This window comes from Diuraphis noxia, unplaced genomic scaffold (genome assembly GCF_037042655.1).
Source record: "Diuraphis noxia isolate RWA-SAM2 unplaced genomic scaffold, SU_Dnox_SAM2 contig0002, whole genome shotgun sequence".
In the NCBI taxonomy this organism is placed as follows: Eukaryota; Metazoa; Arthropoda; class Insecta; order Hemiptera; family Aphididae; genus Diuraphis; species Diuraphis noxia.
This window is the reverse complement of record NW_028301712.1, coordinates 28,196,568-28,223,050: the sequence shown is the minus strand read 5'-3', so window position 1 is coordinate 28,223,050 and position 26,483 is coordinate 28,196,568. Positions and strand designations below refer to the sequence as shown.

Genomic DNA, 26,483 nt, shown 5'->3' with positions numbered 1-26,483 from the left:
CGAAAATATATATTAACGGTTTATGGTCGGTTTCTATAATAGAAAATGCCTACCATATAAATAGTCATAAAATTTCGTAACCCCGTAAATAATTGCTAAAGCTTCTTTTTCAATTTGTGGAAATTTACATTCTGACTCAGATAGAACTCTTGATGCATATGCTATAGGTTTTTCAGTACGATCTAGGTACACATGGGAAAGAACTGCGCCTAGTGCATAAGATGATGAGTCTACAACGAGTTTAATCGGAATATTATGATCATAATGTGCCAATACGGGTTTTGAAATTAAAATTTGTTTGACTTTATTGAATGCTTGGTCACATTTTGGTGTCCAATTCCATTCACTGCCGTTAAGTAAAAGAGTGTACAATGGTTTTAAAATATTTGCAGCGTTTGGAATAAATTTTATATAATACGTAACTAAACCTAAAACTGATTTTAGCAATGTTTTATTTTCTGGGACAATGGCATCGTTTATAACATCTGTGTGTTTTGTTAGTGTGTGTAAACCATTTTCATCTAATCTGTGACCCAAATATTCAATTGACTTTTGCATAAATTTGCATTTATTCAACTTTACTCTTAAACCTGCATTTGACAATACATTTAGTAATTTGTCTAAACGAGCATTGTGCTCTGTGATAGTGGAACCTGCAACAATAATGTCGTCTTGGAATATACCTATGCCCTCAAGACCTGCTGTGGAAGTTTCCATAGATTTTTTAAACTCCCCTGCTGACGACTTTATTCCAAAAGGGTTACGTGTATAGCTAAATAAACCTTTATGTGTGTTAATAGTGGTATATTTGCGATCAGATTCTTTAATAACCATTTGTTGGTATGCGTCTTTTAAATCTATTTTCGAAAAATATTTTGAACCACTAATATTTGCATATAAATGTTCTATTTTTGGAAGAGGGTATTTAGTCCCTTCTAATACCGGATTTATTGTTATTTTAAAATCACCGCAAATTCTAACCGTGCCGTCTGGTTTTAATATTGTTACTATTGGAGTTGCCCATTCGCTGTGGTCGACGGGAACTAAAATGTTGCTTTTGATTAAACGCTCAATTTCGGTTTCAACTTTTCCCTTTAATGCTAAAGGAATAGACCTATGTTTGTAAAATCTAGGTACTGTCCCGCTTTGATATTTAATGAAATTTCGTATTTGTTAAAAGTGCCTATTTCATCTTTAAAAACATTGTTATATTTTTTTATAATACTATCGACACTTACGCCATTTTCAATACTAAACAAGGTAAAACATTATATGTTTTTTATATCATTTCGACCTATTAATGGAGGACCACCATTATCGATAACATAAAGGCACATTGTAAATTTTTTATTTTGGTACACCGAATCGATAAATATTTTTCCTATCGGTTTAATGTCGTTGCGGACGTAATCAGATAGCGAAATATAATTTTTTTTAAATTTGATATGACTAAACAGTTGATGATATAATCTTTTTGAAATTACGCTATGTTGTGAACTGGTATCAATTTCGAAGTTTACATTATTGTTTTGTACAATTAAATTTACTGTAAACGGTTTCACCGCTTTATTTTGAGAATTTTGGTCAATTATGGAAAAAAAGGTATTCGAAAGATCATAATTAGGGCTCGGAAGTTGATGACCTTAAAAACAATAAAAAATGCCCTAAAAAAATATGTTAAAATGACATAAAAATGGCAAAAAATGTCCTAAAAATTACAAATATTAATATTACACATTTTTTTAAAATATTTTACTCTATTTTACTATAAAATTAAAAATATGACATAAAAATGACAAAAATGTCCTTAAAATAGGAAGATAAAAAAATAAAAAATATTTGTTTTATAAATTTATCAAAGCTTACAAATTATTTAAAAATTAAAATCATTGCATTCCACAATTAGAGCGTATTTTAAGTTATCGAATGTAATTGAACGACGATTATCTGTTAATAAATATTTATAATTGGAAAAAAATTTCTCTCTACGTCTACTGAAGTGATTGGGGCAAATCTGAAATGTACCAAATCATCAGTTAAAATGACTAAAAATGTGAGAAAATGACTTAAAAATTTCAAAAAATGACTTAAAAAGTAATAAACACCAAAAAATGCAAAATAAAAATTAGTTATTCAGATTCACATGCTTATGAAACAGATTTGTAGCCAGGAGAGTATCGTCTAAAAAGTTCCAAAAAAAAATGCAAAATGCATCAACTTCCGAGCCCTAATCATAATTAACTGTTTCATCATAATCATTATTATCATACAAAAATTTATTTTGTGTTTTGATATTTTTCTTTTCTTTCTTACCCTTTTTACATACGGTGGACAAATTACCTTTTTCACCACAATTGTTACACTCGAAGTCCTTGTATCTGCAGTCTTTTTGAAAGTGATTGGAACGGCCACAAATCCTGCATTTGATTTTTGATTCCTTGTATGACGTGTTGAATCCCTGCTTGGCAGTATGTCCATTATTTTTTTTTTTTGGTACTTCATGTCTGCGTATTCTTCTTTTTTCCAGTCACTCTTGTCATTTATTGCAGCTTCTTTGGCTGTCGCGATTTCCATTAGATTTGAATATGTAACTCCAATTTTTGAGGCAACCTCTTCTAAACGACGATCTTGGATTGGTCCTGAACCCGTTCCGACAACAAATATGTTTCTAATGACTGTTGTTAGTTCCGACAAAAACCCACATTTTGAAGCAAGATTTTTGACACGTGCACCCCATTGGCACACCGATTCATCCTGTCTTTGTTTAGCTTGATAAAATGTATACCTAGCCGCGAAGTACGATTTTATTGGTTTGAAATATTTGTTCAAACTTTTCATTAGAGTTTCATACTCAACATCGTTTGGCGTGCTAGAAACACATAAACTAAAAAGTACTTTGTGAATTTCCTCTCTGACTGATGATAATAGAATGGCTCTTTTTTGAATATTATTTTCGATGGCATTTGCCAAAAAATAATTTGTCAATTTTGACTCAAAAATTGTGATATCCATACCTGTTTCAAAGTTTCCAGGTGACCCAATAACTTGATTGAAGTTCGTTATGGATTCTGTCTTAGGAGTTGCCATTTTGTATTAGTATGAATACAATACTTGAAACTTCTAATGCACTAGTGATTACATTAAATTATTATTTTCTTCGTCGCCAATTTGTTATGTATTATAAATATAAATAATAGGTAACATAAACGTATTATACAGACATTTATTGTTAACAGTATAAATCGTAATGACCAGGGCTCGAGACTTTATGCATTTGCATATTTGTTCGGGAAGTAAATAGAATAAAACTGATCCGATACAAATTTGTGTTGTGGTGTTTGGAGTTAAAGTTTAAAAGTTTATTGTGCATATGTTTGCATATTTTGGAATTATTTTCTACAAATGCATATTTTTAATATTTATTGATTTTTATTGCATATTTTAAAATAATTTTTGATTAGTTACTCTTAAATCATATTTTTAGTAAATTAATCAATTTTATCTACATGATTTTGTCAGCAATAATACCGATAAGGATAACTTTACTTACAAATAATAGAAGGTCTTTCAAAGTCGAGAACATAAAAAAAACATTTGATAATCCAGTGTAACGCAAGTAAGTACATAATTAGAACTATAAAATGATTATTTTTTAATATATAAAAATTATAATTGCTAGGTATAGAAGATGCTGAGTGTTGAAAAATCCAAAGACCTCCCCATTCAACAGTTTTTACATTGTTTTTAGTAATATAGTATGTATATCTAAAATATAAATTTTTAGTAATATGTACAAGATCTATTTTTTTTAAATTAAATTTGAATAAGTATGTATTTTTTAATTAAAAATAAATGCATATTAAAGCGTATATTTTGATATTTTTTGGTGCATATGTATGCGCATATTTTTAAGATTTTAAGCACATAAAGTCCCGAGCCCTGGTAATGACGTACAATTTATTTCTACTCGCTAATAACCGGTGGACAGTCCCCACCGATCGTAATATGATACTTATGATTATTGTTAGTATAAACAGTATAGGTGTAATATCATATAATATAAATGCTGAATATGCAACAGAATATTATTATAAAGGTTTAATGTGAATAATACACTTTTAAATTTCGTACTACACAATGTGTGTCGTACTACACACAATTTTAGAGTCTGTTTCTTACATTATAATGTAAGCGCCTGTTGTGACCGTATATAAAGGGCTTTACCTTTCATGTGTTCGACGTACAATGTACTTATACAAAAAAAATTTGAAATTAATAATACTATTTGTACGTAATTCTCACGCAGCGACCCTTGTTGCTGGCCATTTCCACACGAACTTTATATGTTTTTCAATTTTCTGGTGGAATTATTTGTGAACGGACTTCAAATTTATTCAGCTAGATAGTTTAAAGAATCCTTTATTGGAGTGCTAAGCTACATACCGTACCATTGGCAACACTGAGTAGGAGTCTCCTACCAGTCCTACCTAACCTCCAGCTGCTACTGTCTAAGAGGTCGACATGTACATGGAAGCATGGAACTTACTATAAATACCATGGTCCATGGCTAAATAACTTATTTAGCCATGATCATAATATTATCCAGTAAGCATGAAGATTAGAGATAAGGAGACCAAACTCCGTATACAAAATATGGCCCGACAAAAGTCGCACGGTTATTCTGCCACCAGGAGCGCGTCGTTCGATTAGAGGGCTATGTTTTACCACATATTATACGTATTTTACTATAAATGTACGTTTTTTTTTGTATTTGAATGAAATATAAATTATCATTCATTACTTATTACCTGCTTATATTAAAGTGTACTTAAATATATAATTAAAGTTCAAAAGGTGTTTCCTGTAAAAAAAGTTTAAAATTCAAAATATTCTATAATGACTACAAGTTTAATGAAAAATGGTATGTATATTATTTATACATATTATACATGAACTAAAGTTTTGATAATTTTCTACTACACTTGGTTTTTTCCTTTTTTTTTGTGGTTTCATTGTAGTTTGAGCGTCTTACAATGAAATGCATACGCATTGTAATGAAAAAGCGTACAATACTTTTTGTCAGATCCTTATTGTGTTCTTCACAACCAACAAATGGTAAAGATGCTCTGTCGGTGTCCGTCCATAAGTTAGAAGTTATAGAAAAAATTGTGTCTACATTTAATTCTTCAGAAATTAAAGTCTGTAATGTAATTTTTTCTAGTGTTGAAATGAGAACAAAAAGACAATCTGATGGATGAATCAAATATCCTTTGGAACGCATGTCAATAAGTTTGTCTCTAGATGAAATAAGTTCGTTTTTTAAAGTTAAAAGACATCTTTGGCACTTGGTAAATCTGGTTGATTTTCGAGCAATGTATCCAGCTAAGTAAGATAAAATTAAACTTGAAGTATCAGGCAAACTATAATCATGATCATGAATATATGATGCAAATTCAATTTTTTCAGAATGTCCTTTGTCTAAAATTTGATCTAGTTCTTGGTTTATTCTTTGGGCTCGTTCATTAGTGTTGGTTATATCTTTAATATTCAAGAGAGTATTTATCATATCTCCACCAGAAACATTGGAACCCTTTGGAGGCTTTACAAGTGAATATGTGCTTAGTTAGGTTAAGATATTTTGTTTTTTTTTTTTTTACTTTGGGTGCTTTAAATAAACTTTTATTTTTTAATCCAATTGATTTTTGTTGTTTTACATCTAAAGCATAACCAGTATTACACCCTGGTACAAAACAGCACTTAACCATTTTTATTTTTTAATGTTTAGGTAAAAAAAATAAAAAATACAAATTACTCTGGTTTTATGTATAATTATTGTATTTAAATAATCAAACTAATACAAAATAATAATAAAAATTATTTGAAACCTTATCATTGTATACATTGTCTATTTATAAATTTAATATTTTGATGGATTCAATAAATAATCATATGGAAATCATCCATGCCCATGTGTTTAATAGTTAATTATAATAATATATTTGTTTTTTATTATTGAACCAATTTTAACCAATATCCCCCTTATTCTGTATATATGTTTTAGATCTGATCTAAATCATAAAGCAAATAGCAATACATTATTTGCAAGGAATAATAAATCATGTTTAATTCGAAAAACATACATAATTCCTATTATAGTACATGCTATAATTGTAAAATGTAGCCCTCTAATCGAACGACGCGCTCCTGGTGGCAGAATAACCGTGCGACTTTTGTCGGGCCACTTTATAAACTGGCGGCTCATAGGAGTTTGGTCTCCTTATCTCTAATCTTCATGCCAGTAAGATCTATTGAAAAAATGATAAGAATAAAAAACAAAATCAAACATTCCTATTGGTATACGGCTAAAGATAACAGTGGTCGCATAGGCATAGTTAAAATTTTGAGTTGTAATATGAGTAAAGTAACTTTATATTGACCGTTACGAGTTAACGACTTGTGATAGTACCACAAAATAGAATAGATACAATAATCAATATTAATATATATTATATACCATTTAATTATAGGTCTATGGATAGTACTATAGTTATAGTAGTATAGTACGAATAATGAATAGTTCGATTCACATTTCACAATTCATATTTTAATTTTCTTCACTTCTTTGAGTTCTTCGGCTTCTTACTTTTTACCGTTCGTAACAAAACACAACAGTAATTCAGAAATAAATTCTGTATTTCAATAATATATTTTAGCAAGGCACTTCTACATTATTTAAGTAGGTACATAATTAAAGTTACAGTTATAAAAATAATGTATTAAGTTAGCATTTATCATGTATATGAATAACATTAATTTGTCAAATTTACATTTAATTTTTATCAGGTAATATGTCACAAAAGCTATTAAATAGTTTTAATATACTTGAAGAGTATGAAAATATTCACGCTAAATGGTGTGCTGATTTAATAGCAAATGGACGACAAACACTGCAATCACTATGTAATATTATTGATAATGATCTATTAGTAAATTTGATGGACAGTTTTATGAGATTTGTTTCATTACTTGCTCAATGTAATACTAATTCATTATCTAATGAAAAAATCACATGTAAACCTAAAGATGTATGTATAGAATTGATAAATTAATATTGGACTATGTTGTTTGACCTACCTATAATATACATTTTTCAGCTCAATTTAAAACAACAAAATGAAAGTCAAGATTTATTACTAAAAAATGATATTATTAAGGTGATGAATAGTGATCTCCAATGTCCAATTTGTAATGAATGGTTATTTAAAGTAATTATTTTAAAATTTTTTTTATTTAATATAGTTAAATTCTAAAATAAAAATGATATTTTAAGAACAGTGCCGTAAATAGGCATTGGCAAGGTGGGCAGTGGCAAAGGGCGCAGTTTAAAATGATCGCGCTAGGGGCACAATTTTTATTTTATATAAATACCTAAAATTCATTATTAATTTATGACATTGGTTGCCAAGGGCGCACATAAAGCTAGTTACGGCACTGTTTAAGAAGATTGTTAACACATTATTTGTTTTCTTTGTTTGACCCACACACAACATATTAAAATGTTGTTCACTATAGAACCAACCTTCAATTGTTGACTTTAATAAAAGCTAATCACCTATTATGCAATTTATAATTAAGGACAGAACCTGTGTTCTTAAGGTAGCTTTTTTTATTATATTTCAATTTGTTTATGAGTTTGTAAATGTTTACAATTTAAGAATGCTCATACCTCGTTTCAATATTAAAATAATGCCAATTTAAGACCATAGATTATGTTCTTGATTTAAGTTATAATAGATCAATTCACTTGAACACTAAAGCTAACGTTTCTTCTAACGTTGCTTCTGATGAACGTAAATGTACTATGTTGTGCGTGGATCAGACAAAAAAATAAAATAGTGTCCCCTTAACAATCAAAATATAAAATAAAATTTAAATTATTTTAAGGCAACTTCTGCGAATTGCAATCATACATTTTGTGAAACATGCATCAAAAAATGGTTAAAAATAAATAAAGCATGTCCAGTTTGCCGAACATCTATCCAATATACTTCTACTTCTCTAACAGTAGACAATTTTATCACAAATTTGTGTCACTTATTTGGTGGTTTAACCAAGGAACGACGAGAATCAATAATGAATGCTCATATAGGTATAAGACATTATATTATATTATATTTGTGTGTTTATTATATAAGTTTTTATTATAACTTTGTATTCAATTTCAGATGAAAAGAATAAAAAAACTGATGTTACAGTTGATGAATTGATTGTTGATTTAAATATTAATCAGTCAATTGAAGATGATACATTTATTAGCCAAGTCGATACAACAATGTTACATCACAATATGGTCCGTTTAATACCTTGTCCTCAAACACCTGTGTCTAGAGAAAATTCAAGGCAACCAACAGTTAGCCCAAATATACCTCATCCTAACACAGTTCAATTATTACCTTTTCCTCAATCATCTGTAGCATCTGTAGCTAGCCCACGTTCTAATCGCCTTCAACCAACATCTTCAACATATGTGATCAGCTCACGTCATGTTAATCGTTTTCAACCCACTACTTCGTCATCTGTATCAAGTCCACGTGTTAATCGTTTACAACCCACTTCTCCGTTATCTGTGATCAGCTCGGGTATTTATCGTGTTCAACCACTTTCATCATCATCTGTTGTCAATTCAAATATTTATCGCCTTAGAACCAATACAAATATTGGTTCATCGTCTAGAAATTATACAAACCTAAGCGGTTCACGTGCTGTCAGACAAATTCTCCATTAAGAACACAAAATGTCAGATATTATTAACTCATAATATTTCTTTATTTATAAGCAAGAAGTTAAGATCAAAAATAGAAACCAAATTAATTATTTATTTAAACTATCATTAATTCCATAAATAATTATTTAGTAGGTATGGATCGTAGTTTCAAATTAATGTTGGAATTGTAATAAACAATAATTATATTTTTTTTATCATTATTTAATGTATTCTCTATTTGACATAAAACGAAGATCTTGTCTAATTAAGTTATTCCTAGAATTGATGTCACAGATCTGATGTGTTAAGTTAAAATTCTTTGTCATCACATTTTTCTTAATAAAGTTTAATATGTTGAAACATAATTGAATATTTAAATAAGTTACATTTATTTTTAAGTCAATAGCAAAATAAATATAAAAAAAAAAATAATATTTTGAACAATTTAACTTGACTTTTTGTTTGTTCCAAATAGTTTATATTATTTTTGGGAAAAATATTGTTCTCTTACATTACATAGTTTATTAAACATATTTCATTGTATTGCCCTCATGTTAATTAATAATTTGTTATTGATATATATATATATATTTCAGGCGCTTAAGTTCAAAAAAAGCATTATAAAGTAAAATATTTGTTTTTAAAATACAATTTTTACCATATTATATTTTTAGTATTCACTGTAGTATTTCTTATTGGCATATGAGCTTACAAATATACAGTAGTAAATAGTTGTAAATTGAAGCTTGTGGTTTTGACATATAAAAAGTAATGAAGTGAAAAAAAAAATTATACATATTTAATATAAAAATTTACACTTGATCACTGTATCTCAATCTCAATAACACCTATTTATTATTAGTTATTACAAATTACATTTTATACCTTATATAAATAAATGTCTAAGTCTCTAAGTGAAAAACAACATTTAAGTATATAGGTAATGCATTTAAAATCTGGTCTTTTAGTGAATATATTTAAACGTGTGTGGGTTGGCCAATTCTACAGATGTCTTAAGTGTAAAAAAGATATCAGCTCCCTCATTTGGCATGTATTGTTAGTATAAACATATACTTATTGCTTATACAAATTAGAACGGTTTATTTTGTAGGATACTCCTATGAAAATTTCTGGTTCTACCACTGACTGTCAGTAGCTATGAGAAAGATGGGTGATTTCATACGATGTATCTGCCTTCTCTAATTAAAACCTACCTTATGGGTCTATAGGGCGGTTATTACCAAATGTCAATGGCTGAATGTTAGTTGTTACTTACAAATCATAAACAAGTATATATTATGTTACAAATTAGTCAAATTACTATTCGGTAATCAGCGTTCCCGGTGTTTTTCATTGGGGTTGAATTTTTGTTCAACTCCCTTTGTTGACACCTGATAAAATATAAATAGGTACGTGGTCTAAACCACGATAAAAAATGTAATCATGGTCCTAACCTCGGTTATAAGATAGTATTATCTTTAGCTGTGTTCTTAACTCCTAACCTAAAATGTAAAACAATAACATTTAGAATTTTGAATTTATCGATAGCAAATAAAAAATAGAGATGTATTGAAATATCTATGTTTATTTTATATTAATTGAACTCATTTTGATTATTGACAAATTTTTATATTGTGACTTGTGAGTCTTATGACTCTTGTGGTGTACCAGTATTTATAATGTAAGTACTCTTAAATAAATTACTTCATGTACACTAATAGTTATCAATACGTGTGTATGATGTTATTACAACGGTTTTGTATCCACTTGATACCTGTATTTTTACTTGTTAATGAATAAACGCTGTCTTTAATAACTATGAAATCGATTATATACCAGTGGGTTTAAAACCATTATAACACCATCATATAAATGCAGTAATCCCACCGTTTATTAATATTTATACAATTTGTTCAATTATAACTACAGAAGTGTTTGTAATAGAAAAACATACTGTTTTTCAACTTGGTTTTTTTCATTACTTTATTTAATATTTTTAGTTCAACTACACAAATAATGGATGATTTTGGTGATGATTTATTTGATGATTTTGAAAAACCATCTGCCAGTTCTTTTTCTGCTGGAGTACAGAAATTCAATGATGATAAACACAATTCTGATGACAAGTATGAACTTTGTAATTAACCTAATCTTAAAATTTGTTTTGTGTTTATAATTCTATGGAATAAGATGCTTAACCGGTTAAGTTCATATATGAACAAAAACAAATTTATTGTGTATTTGCCAATAATATTTTAATTTACAGTGTTATGAATTTTCATTGTTAACATTCTTGAACGTCATTCTGCTTAGTACAAGAATCACTAATAGCTTTGAACTTGTCACCTTTTTTTATTAGTAAATACATAATAGAAAAAGTATCTTAGTGTTTAGGTATTGAGATAATAGTTGGTTTTATAGAATAAATGAATTTACTTGTTGGGAAATTTAGAAATCTAAGATATTTGCAGTAATAGGTATGATAAATGTATGTGTATTCCTTTTGTTTTTAATTCAAATAATTAACTACTTAAACATAAAGTATTCCTATTGTGCTTAGATTTGAAATGTTTTTATAATGTCTTCTCTGTCTCCAGAAAGTTAAAGGGAGGAATTATAGTTTATACTACTTAATTTATCAATAATAATTGTACATATGATTTTAACACCGTTTTACTGGCATTTGGAGTGATTTTATCACTTGGTATTATACTAATATTATTATAACTGTGATAATGTAGGGGAGAACAAATTTAGTATAATCTAAAATAATTAAATTAATATGGGTTGTATGGTAAGTTACAGGTTTTAGCATACTGATGTTTAAGTACAATTTAAAATTTTTATAATTGTAGCTTTCAAATTTGGCATTTTAAATGGATATGATATGATATTAAATGATACATAGTATGATAAAAAAATTTCATTATTTATGAATAACATATTGTCAAATTCTGTTTTCACTGTTTTTAGTAACTATTTTAATTAATGATATCAAACAAATGTATTATAATTTAAATATTTGATTCTTAAACTCACCTTATGATTGAACATTGTTAAAATGTGATTACATTGTTAATAATATTTATTTATTTCTGTTTGATTAGCACCATAAAACGATCATTACAACTATCTGACGACGAAGACGATAATTTAAAAAAGACAAAAAATCCAGATGATGTATCTGCTTTAGAGTAAGTTCTATTAAAATGTAAAATAATAATAATAATAATATTAAAAATTATCAGATAATTATTTATTTTTATTAGAATAATTTATTTAAAAGCAATATTTTTTTATTAAAAAAAAAAAAAATGTTTTAAAAAAAACCAAATTTTTTGCATAGTTATTTAAATTATGAAACTATGTTTCATTATTCAATGTACCAATTTCTTTATAATTACTAGAGAGATTTTTCACTCATATATTTTATTTTGGTACTGGTTTAGTTGACACCCGCCAGCCCGCATATTCTTCTGTCACTCAGGTTTAGTTGAAGCCCTCCACTTATATTTCTATAATTTTTGATGTGCTAATAATCTTTTATACAATTTTAATATTATCTTTTATACAACACTTTTTATAAAATATCACTGTTACAGATAATACCTTTAGTATATATAAATTGTATAAAAGATGATTAGCACATCAAAAATATAAGAAATATAAGTGGCAAGTGTCAACTTAACCTGAGTGGCGAGCTGGTAAGCGTTAACTAAACCAGTAATTTTATTTTACTCTCAAACTTTTTGAATTCTAATTAGAGCAATTAATATATATTTATTTTATTTGGTACTTACCCTTACCTATAAAAGCTGGAAATGGTACTGATTCATAGAACGTACATATTAGTTTATCAATGTATCAATGTATGTACTGTACCTATCTATTATTCACACATTTTGCTAGTAGTTGCCATGATTTTTTTTAGCTTCAAATATTAAAAATATTAAAAGGGAACAGTATGTATGTATTGTATGCTATAAAATAGAAGTTGGTGGACTGTGTCCTCATTGTAAAATCAATACATTCATTGCATCATTCAGGATCTAAATAAATACCTAACAATAGATTCTAAATAGATATTGGACATTATTCTTACTTTGCTCATCGCATTGCTAGAGTGGTATAATATTATTAACTCACATCTTGGAAAGTATGATAATTCAATAATCAATACAATAGTTTTGAAAAAAAACTTAATTTTAAAACCAAATTTTATTTTAACTTTGGAAATATATTTTATAAGTTATTATTTTCAGTGGCGTGGCGAACATCTTTCAAACCCTAAGCAAATTATTTATTTATTTATATAATGACCCCCCCCCCCCCCCCCCCCCCCCCCGTAAAGGTATAATTTTCTGTATACAAATTTTGAATTTTTGTTATAAGTCATCAATAATTTCGTATAAATAATACTATAATAATTAATTATACATTAAATAGTAATAATATAATTAAAAATATTTATCGACCCGGATGACTTTTGAAGCAGTCTTTTAAGCAGTAAACATAAAATTTGCTGATATGTAAAACTATTATTAGAAAATAGATTTTATAATGCATTAATTATTAATAAAATTCAATACATAAAAAATATTCTAGGTATATAGTAATATCATTATTTATTTACAGTATCACATAAACATTATACATAAATATATAATACATAATTATTAATATTATGTCAATGGGAATAACACATGATACACAGCGGCCACGTTACAGCTTATCGCTTTTTATCGCTAAATGCCAATAGTTGTCAAAAATTGATAGATACTGCTGCAATGAAAATGACTAAAATGAGTCGGCGAATGCCGCTACCATCATGGCACCATACTATCATATTAGGTACTCCATAGCTAGCTCCCACTGCAGTGTGTACAGATCTGAATGCAGGTAAAGCTTCAGGGAGTCAAGGGGTACCCCCCCCCCCCAGAACAATTTCTAGGGCTAAGCAATTGCATTAGGTAAACGTTGTTCACCACGCCACTGATTATTTTTTGATAAATCAATGATAAATACTAATATAAAATTCTAAAACTGAACAAATTCTGTGAAAACCAAACTATAAGCTTAATATTTCAAATATGCTTAGATAACCAAGTAGAAATTTAATATGCACCAACATTTTTCACAATACTATGAAAACTAATATATTAAGAAAGTTCTAATTATTAGAATTGAAATTATTTTATTTTAATGAACAAGATAAACAAACAATTTATTTATAATTACATATTGTTAAAATTATCCCTAAATGATTCTGAAAATGTTTCATTTACAAAATATGATGTTTTTAACAGAGACTTAGTAGTTTTCCGTTTTGATGGTATGAATTCTAAACATTTTGAGACTATTTCTATTAAATCAATCGACCATTGAGGGAAGTAGTTATTTAATGCCATACTAACACTTTTAAATGTATTATTCCTGATATACTTTATTGAAACAACTTTATGAATTTTCTTTATTTTTCTATTCAAATACTTTTGATCTTTTATTGATACCCCAAAATATTTAACGATTGATTGATATTGTTTAATAGATGTCTCTTGTGTTATGATCGGACGGCCATTTATACATTCAATGAATACTATACCTAATTGTTCATAATATTAATTAGTGTTAGTAAATAAAATATAGTTTTAGTTATATTTTACCTAAAGACCAAATATCAATTTCAGGACCATATTTTTGTGTTCCAAGTAACATTTCTGGTGCTTGATACCATATGGTGCCCATTTCTGGTGTCATGATTGGTTCTGCCCTAAATGACAGGACACATAACTTTTTTGAAACACCCAAATCACAAATTTTTACTAGACCATTTTTTGTTATCAGTATATTTTCTGTTTTGACATCTCTGTGCACGACATTATTTCTGTGCATGTAATCAATACCATTGATTATCTAAAAACTTAGCTTTAATTTTACTATATTTTTAACAACTAAAATTCTCACTTGTATCATAAATTCTTTTGTTAAATCATATCCCAAGCCATTTGGATGATATTTATTAATGTACTGACACATATTATAATCCATGTATGGAAAAACAATATACAAATAACTTTTTACACGAAAAATATTTAAAAGTCGTATCACATTTATGTGTTTATTAAGTATTTTTAGTATCATAAATTCACGTAATACTTCAGGCATAGAGAAATAGGAATCTGTTATTTTTTTTATTGCAACAATTTCATTTGTTAGCCGATCTTTGCACTTCATCACAATACCATATGATCCTTGACCTATTATTTCAATGGGCTTGTACCTATTACTATGTAAATTAACAATTTTACTATTCATAATAACAATTCATGAGAAAGTTTAAATTGTTTATTTACCTACCAATTAATACAGTTATAAATTAAATACATCTTTCATTTAAGAATGTTTATTTATTGGTTATTTGGATTTACTTTATTCAATTAAATTGCCATAGTTATTATTTTATTGCAACTTAATAGTATTTATTTTATCAATAATATTATTGGTATTTTTGATCATATATCAAGTAGTTTTAATTGAGTGGATAACACTTATTTATTAGTATGCACTTTTATTTTACCTAGCAAAATTTGTATGCATATTTTTAATTGGGTATATATCATATATAGCCATAAAGGTAATTATTATTAGGTAGTAATCAATATCTTAGTAAAATCTGGACTCAACAATTTTTTATATAATGTTTTCATAAAGAAGTAGATATGTTTTTCAAAACTCATTCTAACGTATACAGTAGAGTTTACAAAAACCATGGACTAATTTAATTTTAGATTATGAAGAAAACTATGATTATATTGATTTTACAATGATGTGTGTTTTTATTAATTATTATTTTTTTTTGTATGTACACTATAGTAATCAAAATAATTCTTTGATTTTTAACAGTAGGTTTTCTGGTGGAAAAGTTAATCTAAGGGAAGTCAAAATTTCTAGTAGTTTTCAAAAGTGCCGAGAAAAACAAAATAAAGTTATGGAAAAACAGGAAGGTTAGGTTAGGTTTTTGAGAAAATCGATTTTGGTGTAACTTGAAAATTTTATACAATGTTCCTAATATATTTTTACCTACAATAATAGTTGAAAAGTATTAAAAATACATGAGCACATTTTTTTTTATCATTTTTAAAGTTTAAATGTTGACAAAATGTATTAAATTGATAATTTACAAATTATGTAGTTAAAAATCTTAAAATATCCTAGACTGAAAACTATCTCCGCTTAAAATCATTCTTTGTGTACTATGAAATTATATCATTAAATTCAAATTGTGGTGACCCACTTGTAATCTACTATACAGCAGACTAACATCCACTTACCTGCTTTTTTTTTGTTTAATTGTTATAGTTCAGTAATAAATATAATCTAAAAACAGATCAAGATTTAAAAAAAATTCAGATTATCTTAATAATAATAAACATAGTTGAAATGTAGACTTATTTAAATTTTTATAAATACAATTTTATTTGTTTCAGTGTTGATGTATCCGCTCCCAGAATAAAAATATTTGCTGTAGAATCTCTCGATGGAGAGTCATGTACACACGAAATTGCTCTTCCATTAAATTTTGATTATATACCATTAAATCGAGATATCAATAAAAAACCAGCTAAAGTATATGAATTTGATTTAGATCCTTTTCAGAAAGAAGCTATTGTTTGTATTGAAAATAATCAATCTGTTCTTGTATCAGCTCATACTTCTGCTGGTAAAACTGTAGTTGCGGAGTAAGTTTATACTGCTATATATATCAAAAATATTTTTAATTTAAGTATTTAACTAACTAATTTATGTTTTTAATTTTTTATAGGTATAGTATAGCTTTGTCCCTAAGAGAATCAAAACGTGTAATCTATACCACACCTATAAAAGCATTAAGTAATCAAAAATATCGTGAATTTCATGAAGAATTTGTTGATGTTGGTCTTATCACGGGTGATGTTACTATTAATCCGTCTGCTAGTTGTCTCATCATGACAACAGAAGTAAATAGCTTTTAGTTTACTATCTAAATAGAGTGTTCTACAATAATTCAACAATTTTAAGTAGTTGGATTTTCCTACGTAATATCTCTCCTCACTGGAAAAAGGCTAACATAAGTGAGACACTATATGTATAGAGAATAAAACATCATTTTAGACCTACTTAAATAAATTATTCAATTTGAAGATTGATTATAACTTATTAGCACTTATTATAGTTATTAGTTATTTTACTAATTTTTATTCAAATATAGGTATTTCTTAAATTGATAAAAGTATCCTATTTGTCTGTATCTAATACTGTTAAAATTATTTTGATTAAGTTGGACGCTCCATATGAAAGTCTGTAGTGTATTGAATGGATTTCTTTGACTTCTTATTTTACAATTTTTTTCAAAGATATTCTAACCTCACCAATAAAATAAGTTACTGAACTATCCATTTGTTTTTAGTTATTTGTTCTTAGTTCTTAGTTTTTAATGTGAGTATTTGATATCAAAATATTAAAATTATATCTAATTTAAATAAATATTATAAATATGTGTAAATATCGTAAAATAGGTTTTAACAAGTTAAAAAGCTCTAGCAGAAAATTTCCATAGTTCACTCCAAAAATCAACTGGCTCAATACACTTCAACTTACACATATGTCCACCACCTCAAAGACGACTAAAACGCGGTCGCCCGCACGATCTTATTCGATAATGCTATTAAATAACTAGTCACTACTGTAATTATCGCTCTTAATTGTAATTGTAAATACTTATATCATGTTAAAATTAGTCAAAAAAAAATTATGTTATTTATCCATAGATGTAGATAGCCTTATAGGCTAGGAATGTCTTATAAAAAAAAAAAAAAAAAAATAAAAAAAAAAACAAGTTAAAAAGTTAAAGATCGTTGTTTTATGAATTACCAATTGAGATATATAACATTACATGTATTTTAAATTACTTTTTATTTTAAACTAGATTCTTCGTTCTATGTTGTATCGTGGTTCAGAGATCTTAAAAGAAGTAGGATGGGTAATATTTGATGAAATCCATTACATGCGTGACAAAGAACGTGGTTATGTTTGGGAAGAGACTCTAATATTATTGCCAGACAATGTGAGATTGGTTTTTTTGTCTGCTACTATACCTAATGCTAGACAGTTTGCAGAATGGGTAGCTCATTTGCACAATCAACCATGCCATGTAGTATATACGGAATATAGACCTACACCATTACAACATTACTTATATCCTGCTGGTGGCGATGGCTTACATCTTATAGTAGATGAAAATGTATGTTTATTATATCATATTTTTTGTATAATTTTTTATTTCTGAACTTAAAATATTTTAGAACAAATTTCGAGAAGACAATTTTGCTGCAGCTATGAATGTTTTATCTACTGCTGTTCAACCAGTTAAAAATTGGGGACAACCAAATCGACCTACAGCTAACAATCCAGATAATGAATCAAATTGCTTCAAGTTAGTTAAAATGATCATGGAACGAAATTTTGCACCAGTTATTGTATTTTCATTCAGTAAAAAGGATTGTGAAAACTATGCTATGCAAATGTCTAAGTTAGATTTCACTTCAGGTAATTATAATAAATAATTGTTTCAAAGTGTATTTTTTTATTTTTAAATGTTTGTTTTATAACTAACTTATAATATAGTATTTGAATTCTGTAGTTAAATTCTTAATATGTATTAATTTATAATGATATAGGAAGTACTTTAATAAAATGAATTTACCTAACAATTATAAAATTATAAGTGCTATTTTCATACTAAAACATGACACATTTTATTAATGTACCTATACTCTATTCTAAATAAGAGTATTTTGCCTAGCCCATTTTTCAATTCATGTCCAAATTTTCAATTTGGAGATATTTTTAATTAACCTAAATCCAATTTTATTGAATTATTGTATGTTTTAAATAATAATTAGTTATAAATAAGTAAAAAAATGAATTGTTCCATCTATATTATCTAAATATGCAATACAAAATATACATATTATCAAGAAACACTAATAACAAACTAAACTAGATTTCACATATACTAATTTATTACAAATATGGGTTATTTGAAGTTCTAGGCCCTGAATTAGTTACTATAGCACACATAACTTATTTAATTGTATATACTTTGTCACTATAGTTTAGCTACATTATACATTAAACAGAAAATTTTGTTAAATAGAAGTTTCACTATATTATTATCAGGTTTTAAGTCAATAACTTAGTACATTTTTGGAGTTAAAAATGATTATAGTTAGGGTATTTTAATCAAGTACTAATAAACTCATGTCATATAATTATAGATACTGAAAAAGGATTAATTGATAAATTATTTGAAAATGCTACAAAAGTATTGTCAGAGGAAGACCGTAAACTACCAGCTGTTATAAATATAATACCATTAATTCGTAGAGGCATCGGTATTCATCATGGAGGTAAATATTATTAGTTTATAAGTAATCTTAATATTTAAAAAAAAAAAATGATAACCATTTTATTGTTAAATTATGTGTTTCAGGTCTTTTACCAATCTTAAAAGAAACTATAGAAATTTTGTTTGGTGAAGGATTATTAAAAGTTTTATATGCTACTGAAACATTTGCTATGGGCCTAAATATGCCTGCAAGAACAGTTTTATTTACTGCTCCTCGAAAATTTGATGGCAAAGAAAGACGATTTGTAAGTATTTTGTTTATTATTAAAAATATATATATTTTTAACTTAACCCTCATAGTCATCAGATAAAATAATTGTTATAGATAACATCTGGAGAATATATACAAATGTCTGGTCGAGCTGGTAGAAGAGGTTTAGATGACAAAGGTATTGTTATGTTGATAATTGATGAGAAAGTTAGTCCTGATACTGTCAGGAACATTGTACAAGGAAAGCCTGATTCGCTTAATTCAGCATTTCATTTAACATACAACATGGTTTTGAATTTAATGCGTGTAGAAGAAATTGATCCAGAATATATGTTAGAAAGAAGTTTTTTCCAATTTCAAAATCAATCTGCAATTCCAGAATTAGTCGAAAGTTAGTAATTATTATGGGTTTTTATTAATTTTGTTAATTTATGAAAATATAAGAATATACTTGGTTCCACGAGGGAACATGCTGTTTCTGTGCATGTTGAATGAGGTCTGTTGACCCACTAGGCTGTCATATTCTCTCCATATGGCTAAATTTTGCTGACTGTTGTACACAAAAGCTGCATGTTCTCTTGTAGAACTGATAGTATTTAAATTAAATTATAGGGAGTAAAAACAGTTTTGAAACAGATTTCAAAAACCGGTTAACCCATAACCGTTTTTCACACCCAAAAACCGAAAATAATTGAAACCGTTTTCAGACACGAAATCCGATATTCTAAAATTTTAGTCATCTTTTTACTCCCTGTTAAATTACGATTCTTTTTTAGTTTTTATCATATTTGTAAATTTTTTATTTGTTTGTAGAAGTAAAAAAATTAACTCTTGAAAAAAACAAAATAATAATAAACAACGAATTTGACGTAAGATCATATTTTTTAATTCGTCAACAATTAGAAGATTTAGGAAAACAATATCATTCTTTTATAACAGACCCAAAGAATTTAGTACCTTTTTGTAATCCAGGAAGACTTGTTAAAGTAAGTAAATTTTAATTTTGATAAAATGTTAATATTCCAAAAATTGTAATATTTAAAATATTTTAGAATATGTATAATATTATAATTGTTAATTCATACCTTCTGGATGGCTTACTTCTAAATTGTTATCATCAGTTATTTATTGATTTAAGAAATTAATTTTGTCCAAAAAGCTTTTATTCCACGATTTAATGTGTGTTTTATAACTGAAGATAGTTAATTCATTAAAAATAAATGTTTTACTATGTTTTTATATACTAGCCGATACTGTACACTTTGTTGCCTATTCAAATACCAGCCATATTTTTTATTCAAATTTTGTTCAATTCTTTATTTAACATTTGGTGCAATGGTGTTTAACACTTAAAACTCTCATCAACCACAAGTAACCTTGGAAATAAATACTAACATATCCTATTACAATTAGGTAATATATAATCTGTGAGCTGTAACCAAAAGCAATCATTTATGAAAAATATTTTTACAAAAAATCTCAAGTAAATCATAAAATCCTTTCTTAAATCTTAAAAAAAAAAAAAAAAAAAAAAAATGAATGTCACTGATTAAGATAACGAATATCTTATATTTTAAGTTGGATCAAAACACTGGCATTGAGCATATTATTACCAAAATCGGTAGCGTTTAAGTGCATTGAATTCAAACTCCTCATTGTATGCGTGATTTTTATATATATTTTAAAATTATTTTAGATTAAGAAGAACGATGTAGATTTCGGATGGGGTGTTATTGTCAATTTTAAATCTGTAATGAAGAGTAAACATGAAGGTGGCGGTATTGGTGAAGCAATATTAAATGTGCTATTAAATTTAGAAAGATCTGTTGAAAAGACAGAAGAAGAGCCAATACCTTGTGCTCCTGGGAAGTTAGGAGAACCTGAAATTATTAACATCAGACATAACATGGTTGAAGATTTAAGTTCATTAAGATTAAACAAACTGCCTAATGATTTAAAATCTCGTGATTCTCGAATGTTATTGTACAATAATGTAAAAGTAAGTTCTTCAATTTAAAAAATAAATAAAATTTATTACTATACTACTAAAAGTCATAAAAACTATTGAATTTGTATACTTGTGATTTTATTTAGGAAGTTTTACAAAGGTGTTCTACTGATATTCCTTTGTTAGATCCAATTAATGACATGCATATTAAAGATCCAGAGTTTGATAAAGTTATCGATCAAATTGAAAAATTTGAAAGTAGATTATTTGCTCATCCGTTACATGAAAAAGAAGATGTTGATGAACTATATAAACAATATTTGGAAAAAGACAAAGTACTAAACAATTTTCATATAAATAAATTATTAATTTTATTTAATTCAACAATTAAAAAAATTAATGTTTTTTACAGGTGGATCGAGAACTTTTAAAATTTAAAACTGAATTAAAGAAAGCTAAATCACTTATGCAAATGGATGATCTCAAATGTAGAAAACGCATATTGAGGCGAATGGGCTATTGTACCGCCGGGGAAGTTATAGAAACTAAAGGGAGAATAGCATGTGAATTAAGCAGGTAAATTACATTTGATGAAATAACAATTGCATTCAAATTATGAACTAACTATATTTTTATGTTTCAAGTGCTGATGAATTATTAATGACTGAATTAATGTTCAATGGTGTTTTTAATGATTTATCAGTGCCTCAGACTGTTGCATTACTTAGTTGTTTTGTATGTGATGAAAAAAGTAACGAATTGCCCGCAAAAACTGCTGAATTAGCGGGACCTTTAAGAAAAATGCAGGTATATAAATAATTGTAAATATATTTGTATAATTGATATTGTTGTAAATCAGTATTTAAAGAATCTCATAATAATTTTTATGAAACCATTTATAATAACAAGATAAAATATCATTTTTAAGGAACTTGCAAGAAAAATAGCTAAAGTTTGTAAAGATGCCAAATTAGATATTGAAGAAGATGCTTATGTTGAAGGCTTTAAACCATTTTTAATGGATGTTTGTTACGAGTGGTGTCGAGGCGCTACATTCTATCAAATATGTCAAATGACTGATATATTTGAAGGTAAATAGCATTGCTATCATTTATCTATGATATGAGTATGGACATTAGAAAATAAATGCTGAAATGTGTATATAAAAGTGGTTCAGAATTATTGCATCTACCAAAAATGCATACCAGTAGTAGGATGATGTTTTACATACAAAGCATATGTAATTTATCGATTTTTTTATTGTTATAATCCAAATGATAAAATGTATAAATAATTACTACTACAGAACATTTTCTTTTTGACTAAATTGTCTTCAATAAAATACACATGATTCCAAGAATAATCTATTTCTGAACAAAGAGATATAGCTTTTTTTTAAAAATACTTTTGAATTTTATATAACTGTATTATATCAATAATGTAATATTGCTCTCTTGTTATCACAGCTCGCAGGAATAAAAATATGTAAATTTTGTTATTGATGTATATATATAAAATTTGAAAGTATTTTTTAAAAACAATTATAGATCTTAATCTAAAAGTCTTAGAAAATTCTTGGAAACACAATTATTCCATTGATGACATTTTGGTTTAGAAAACATTTTTATATTAATTATTCATAAGTTTTACGATTTAGATTATAATAATAAACAACCAATAAATTCATTACATTTAATGTTTTAAAACAATATAATTATGGTCGGATGATGCACATTCTGGACCAAATATTTTTTGCTCTGGCTGGTTGCTTTTTCTAATGTTCATGAGTATGACATACTTAACAATTTTGGGAATTTCAGGAAGTATAATACGAGCAATGAGACGTTTAGAAGAAATATTGAGGCAATTAATCCAAGCATCCAAAAGTATTGGTAACACCGACCTTGAAAATAAATTCAGTGAATCTGTTAAGATTGTTAAAAGAGATATTGTATTTGCAGCCAGTCTTTATTTATAATATTTTAGTATAAATATTGTCCATTTTTTATTTTTTTTGTATATTTCTGATGTCTGAACTTTTAACACAATATTTTTCAATAAATATATTTCTGTAAATTTGTTTTTTAGTTCTTCACTATGACAAATATAATTATCATCTTGTGCTATAATACTTTAATGATCTTTGCCTGATTGAATATGATTATAATTTATAATTAAACATAAATTATCAAGAATTCTGCATACTAATTAGATACCTTGCAACCAGTGCCTGTACCAGTGGCGCAACTAGGATTTATTTTTAAGCGGGGGGGGGGGGGTCCAAAAATGTAATTATTTCACAAATTAACAAGCAAATTTAATTATTATCTTATTGTTTGTTTAATGTTAATATTGTAATAATTATTAACACCAATTATTATCTATGTAAGCGTGTGACTGTATGGTGAATGGTGATACTCAGAAAAGGTAAATGGTAATCATCTGTAATGGTGACTTATCGATCAGAGCTTGCACGTGCTATTGCAACTGCTGGCTCAGCTTAAAACTAAAGAAAGTCAAAAAATACTCGCTAGCTTCTAGTATTATACTACTCTTTTATCTTATGCTCAAAACAAATGAATAATAATTATTATATATATATATCAAAATGAAATAATTTTTGGTGATGCAAGGGCCCAATGTATGCCCCTGTATTACCACTAGGCCATTTGAATAATTTCCCTATTTTTTTCTAGATCAAAACCAAATTGGTCAGCCTTTAGGTATTGTGACGACGATTTGAATGCATTTTTTTGGGTTCCATAAAATATTTTTTTCTCAGTAGATTACTATAGGTAAATAATAATAATTAAAAAAAAAAAAGCGGGTAAGTGGATGTCGCTCTGCTGTACATTAGGTGGTGGGGTGGACCTCTGACTAAGGTAGGTTAGATTTGAATGCAATGATAGGTATCATTGTATACGAAAAACGATTCTGAACGGAGATGATTTGTCAGTCTAGAATAAATTATATTTAAATATTGTCATATATTCTATTTTGAAACAAATATATTATTTTTCAATTAAGACACATTTTGAATAAGGCATGGTTAATCAATTTTTCCAAAAACATTGCATGTAGTTATCATAATTCATAATACCTTATATTATCATAGATATACATATACCCACCTGATTTCGTAAAAATTTAAAATTCAAACGCAATTAAAATTTTTTCTATAATGACGCTTCGAGTTTTCTCTATAGCTACTTGAAGTAAAACTTATGGAAAACTTAGTGATGTATTCTTAATCTTTAGTTATAAACACAAAAAATTTTATGATTTTTCAGCTTCAAAATTACTTGCAAATTTTCACATTTTCGACAGATTTCGTAAAAATTTGAACTATAAACGCTTATAAAAAAAATTGTGCCTATGTATTCTTATAATTTTTTAATCACTTTAAGAATAACTTATGAGGAACTTTGTATTAAATTTTCAAGTATTTTGATAGGGCCAAAAAAATTTTATCGACACTTCAAAAAAAAATTTTAAGACAAATTGAAAATTTCAGTCGTCTATAAATATCTCAAAAAAAGTCAAAATATTTTGAAAATTTAATCATGTAAAGAAAATACCAATCCTAATAACTGGTAAAATTTTCAAGTACCTAGGACTTATACTTTTTGAATAATAACAAATATTTAAAATCGTTTCAGGATAAATCGTTATCGTTACGCTATTTCGTAAAAATTTAAAATTCAAACGCACTTAAAATTTTTTCTATAATGATACTTCGAGTTTTCTCTATAGCTACTTGAAGGAAAACTTATGGAGAACTTAGTGTTGTATTTTTAATCCTTAGTTATAAACGCAAAAAATTTTATGATTTTTCAACTTCAAAATTACTTGCAAATTTTCGCGTTTTCGACAGATTTCGTAAAATTTTGAACTATAAAAGCTTATTAAAAAAAATTGTGACTTACGATTTTTAATTTTTTTTAGCTACAATAAGAAAAACTCATAAGGAACCTTGTATTAAATTTTCAAGTTTTTTTGGTCGTCCAACATTTTTTTACCGACACTTCAAAAAAAAATTCTCAAAAAAAGTGTAAATTTCAGTGGTCTATAAATAACTCAAAAAAAGTCAAAAATTTTTGAAAATTAAACTGTATATAGAGAACACTAACATAAACATTTGGTGAAAATTTCAAGTATTTAAAGTGATTATTTTTTGAATTACAACCATATAAAAAAATCGATTTGGTCGAAAACTGATTTTGCGTAAAAATTCCCGTTTTTCTGTCATTTTTTTTTTGTTTTTCTCGATTTTTTTGAAAACTGTTGGAAAATGTTTACTTTTGACCTCTATAATGCACCAAGGATCTTCAATTTTACATCGGAAACCACCCCCAAAGTTTGAAATCGAAGCATTATTTCGACTAGTTATGCTGTACACACACAAAAAAAAAAAAAAAACACACATCATTGTAAAATCAATACATTCATCACTTCGTTCAGAATCTAAAAGTAAAATAAATTTATTTTCCTTCCACGTTTCGAATGTAGACTAAGATAAATAGTATAAATTGTAACCTATTTTATTATACATAATTATATTTTCTCAAACTTATTTAATGTTAGTTATACTATCACTAATCTTGCTTATTTGCCTTTAAAAAATCTTAATCTAAACAAATTTATCTTACTTTAGATCTAGTTATGTATATTTTAAGTAATTTAAGTATTTTAATGGTATTGGCAAAAAAAAAAAAAATGTGAACTTAGTTAACTACTTTGTGACCAAGGAGAGGTTTAAATAAAAAAAACTGATAGTTTTAGTAAACTATTAATATGAATAAGCTGCCTTGTCACATATTCAGTTCTAAATTTCTTTACATGGTAATCTAATAGATGAATGGATCTAAATAATTAAATAGAGTTAGGTAGTAGAGAATAGCTACTAGTTAGTACTTAATTTTAATGATCAAATCAGTATAATCAACATTATTACAAATCATAAAGAAATAACTTGAAGTTAAGTAATTTAATTTATAGTTTAATAATTTGTAAAATATTTTGCAACAAAACACAATATTATATAGGATACATCATATATTAAAAACCGTAAAGAACTTAACAAGTTTGATGTTCATATCATGACTACTTGGGC

At 26.9% G+C, this 26,483-nt stretch overlaps 2 protein-coding genes and 1 pseudogene across 4 annotated transcripts; 2 read left to right on the top strand and 1 right to left on the bottom strand.

Moving 5' to 3' along the window:
• Positions 1-6,373: 6,373 nt before the first annotated feature.
• On the top strand, positions 6,374-9,213 carry LOC107171572 (uncharacterized; annotated as a pseudogene). Its single transcript, XR_016190428.1, has 5 exons — positions 6,374-6,736; positions 6,844-7,085; positions 7,155-7,265; positions 7,945-8,149; positions 8,226-9,213. The product of XR_016190428.1 is annotated as an uncharacterized LOC107171572 (transcript).
• Positions 9,214-10,286: 1,073 nt separating this feature from the next.
• On the top strand, positions 10,287-23,446 carry Mtr4 (exosome RNA helicase Mtr4). Of its 2 annotated transcripts, none has more exons than XM_089220216.1 (17): positions 10,287-10,445; positions 10,765-10,890; positions 11,872-11,958; positions 16,252-16,503; positions 16,587-16,761; positions 17,730-18,044; positions 18,106-18,349; positions 19,081-19,212; positions 19,296-19,456; positions 19,537-19,813; positions 20,236-20,408; positions 21,119-21,421; positions 21,517-21,705; positions 21,783-21,946; positions 22,015-22,177; positions 22,299-22,461; positions 23,191-23,446. In XM_089220216.1, the coding sequence occupies exons 2-17, from the start codon at positions 10,781-10,783 to the stop codon at positions 23,346-23,348; spliced, it is 3,066 nt and encodes a 1,021-aa protein (XP_089076342.1). In that variant the 5' UTR covers positions 10,287-10,445; positions 10,765-10,780; the 3' UTR covers positions 23,349-23,446. The 2 variants fall into 2 exon arrangements, with proteins under 2 accessions (XP_089076342.1, XP_089076343.1); XM_089220217.1 differs by lacking the exon at positions 10,287-10,445 and adding an exon at positions 10,683-10,701.
• LOC149058297 (cyclin-dependent kinase-like 2) lies at positions 13,975-15,079 on the bottom strand. The gene is made up of 3 exons (XM_089220201.1): positions 14,729-15,079; positions 14,428-14,677; positions 13,975-14,366 (listed from the first exon to the last, which is right to left on the bottom strand). Exons 1-3 carry the CDS (start codon positions 15,077-15,079, stop codon positions 13,999-14,001), a joined length of 969 nt encoding a protein of 322 aa, XP_089076327.1. The 3' UTR covers positions 13,975-13,998.
• Positions 23,447-26,483: the final 3,037 nt, after the last annotated feature.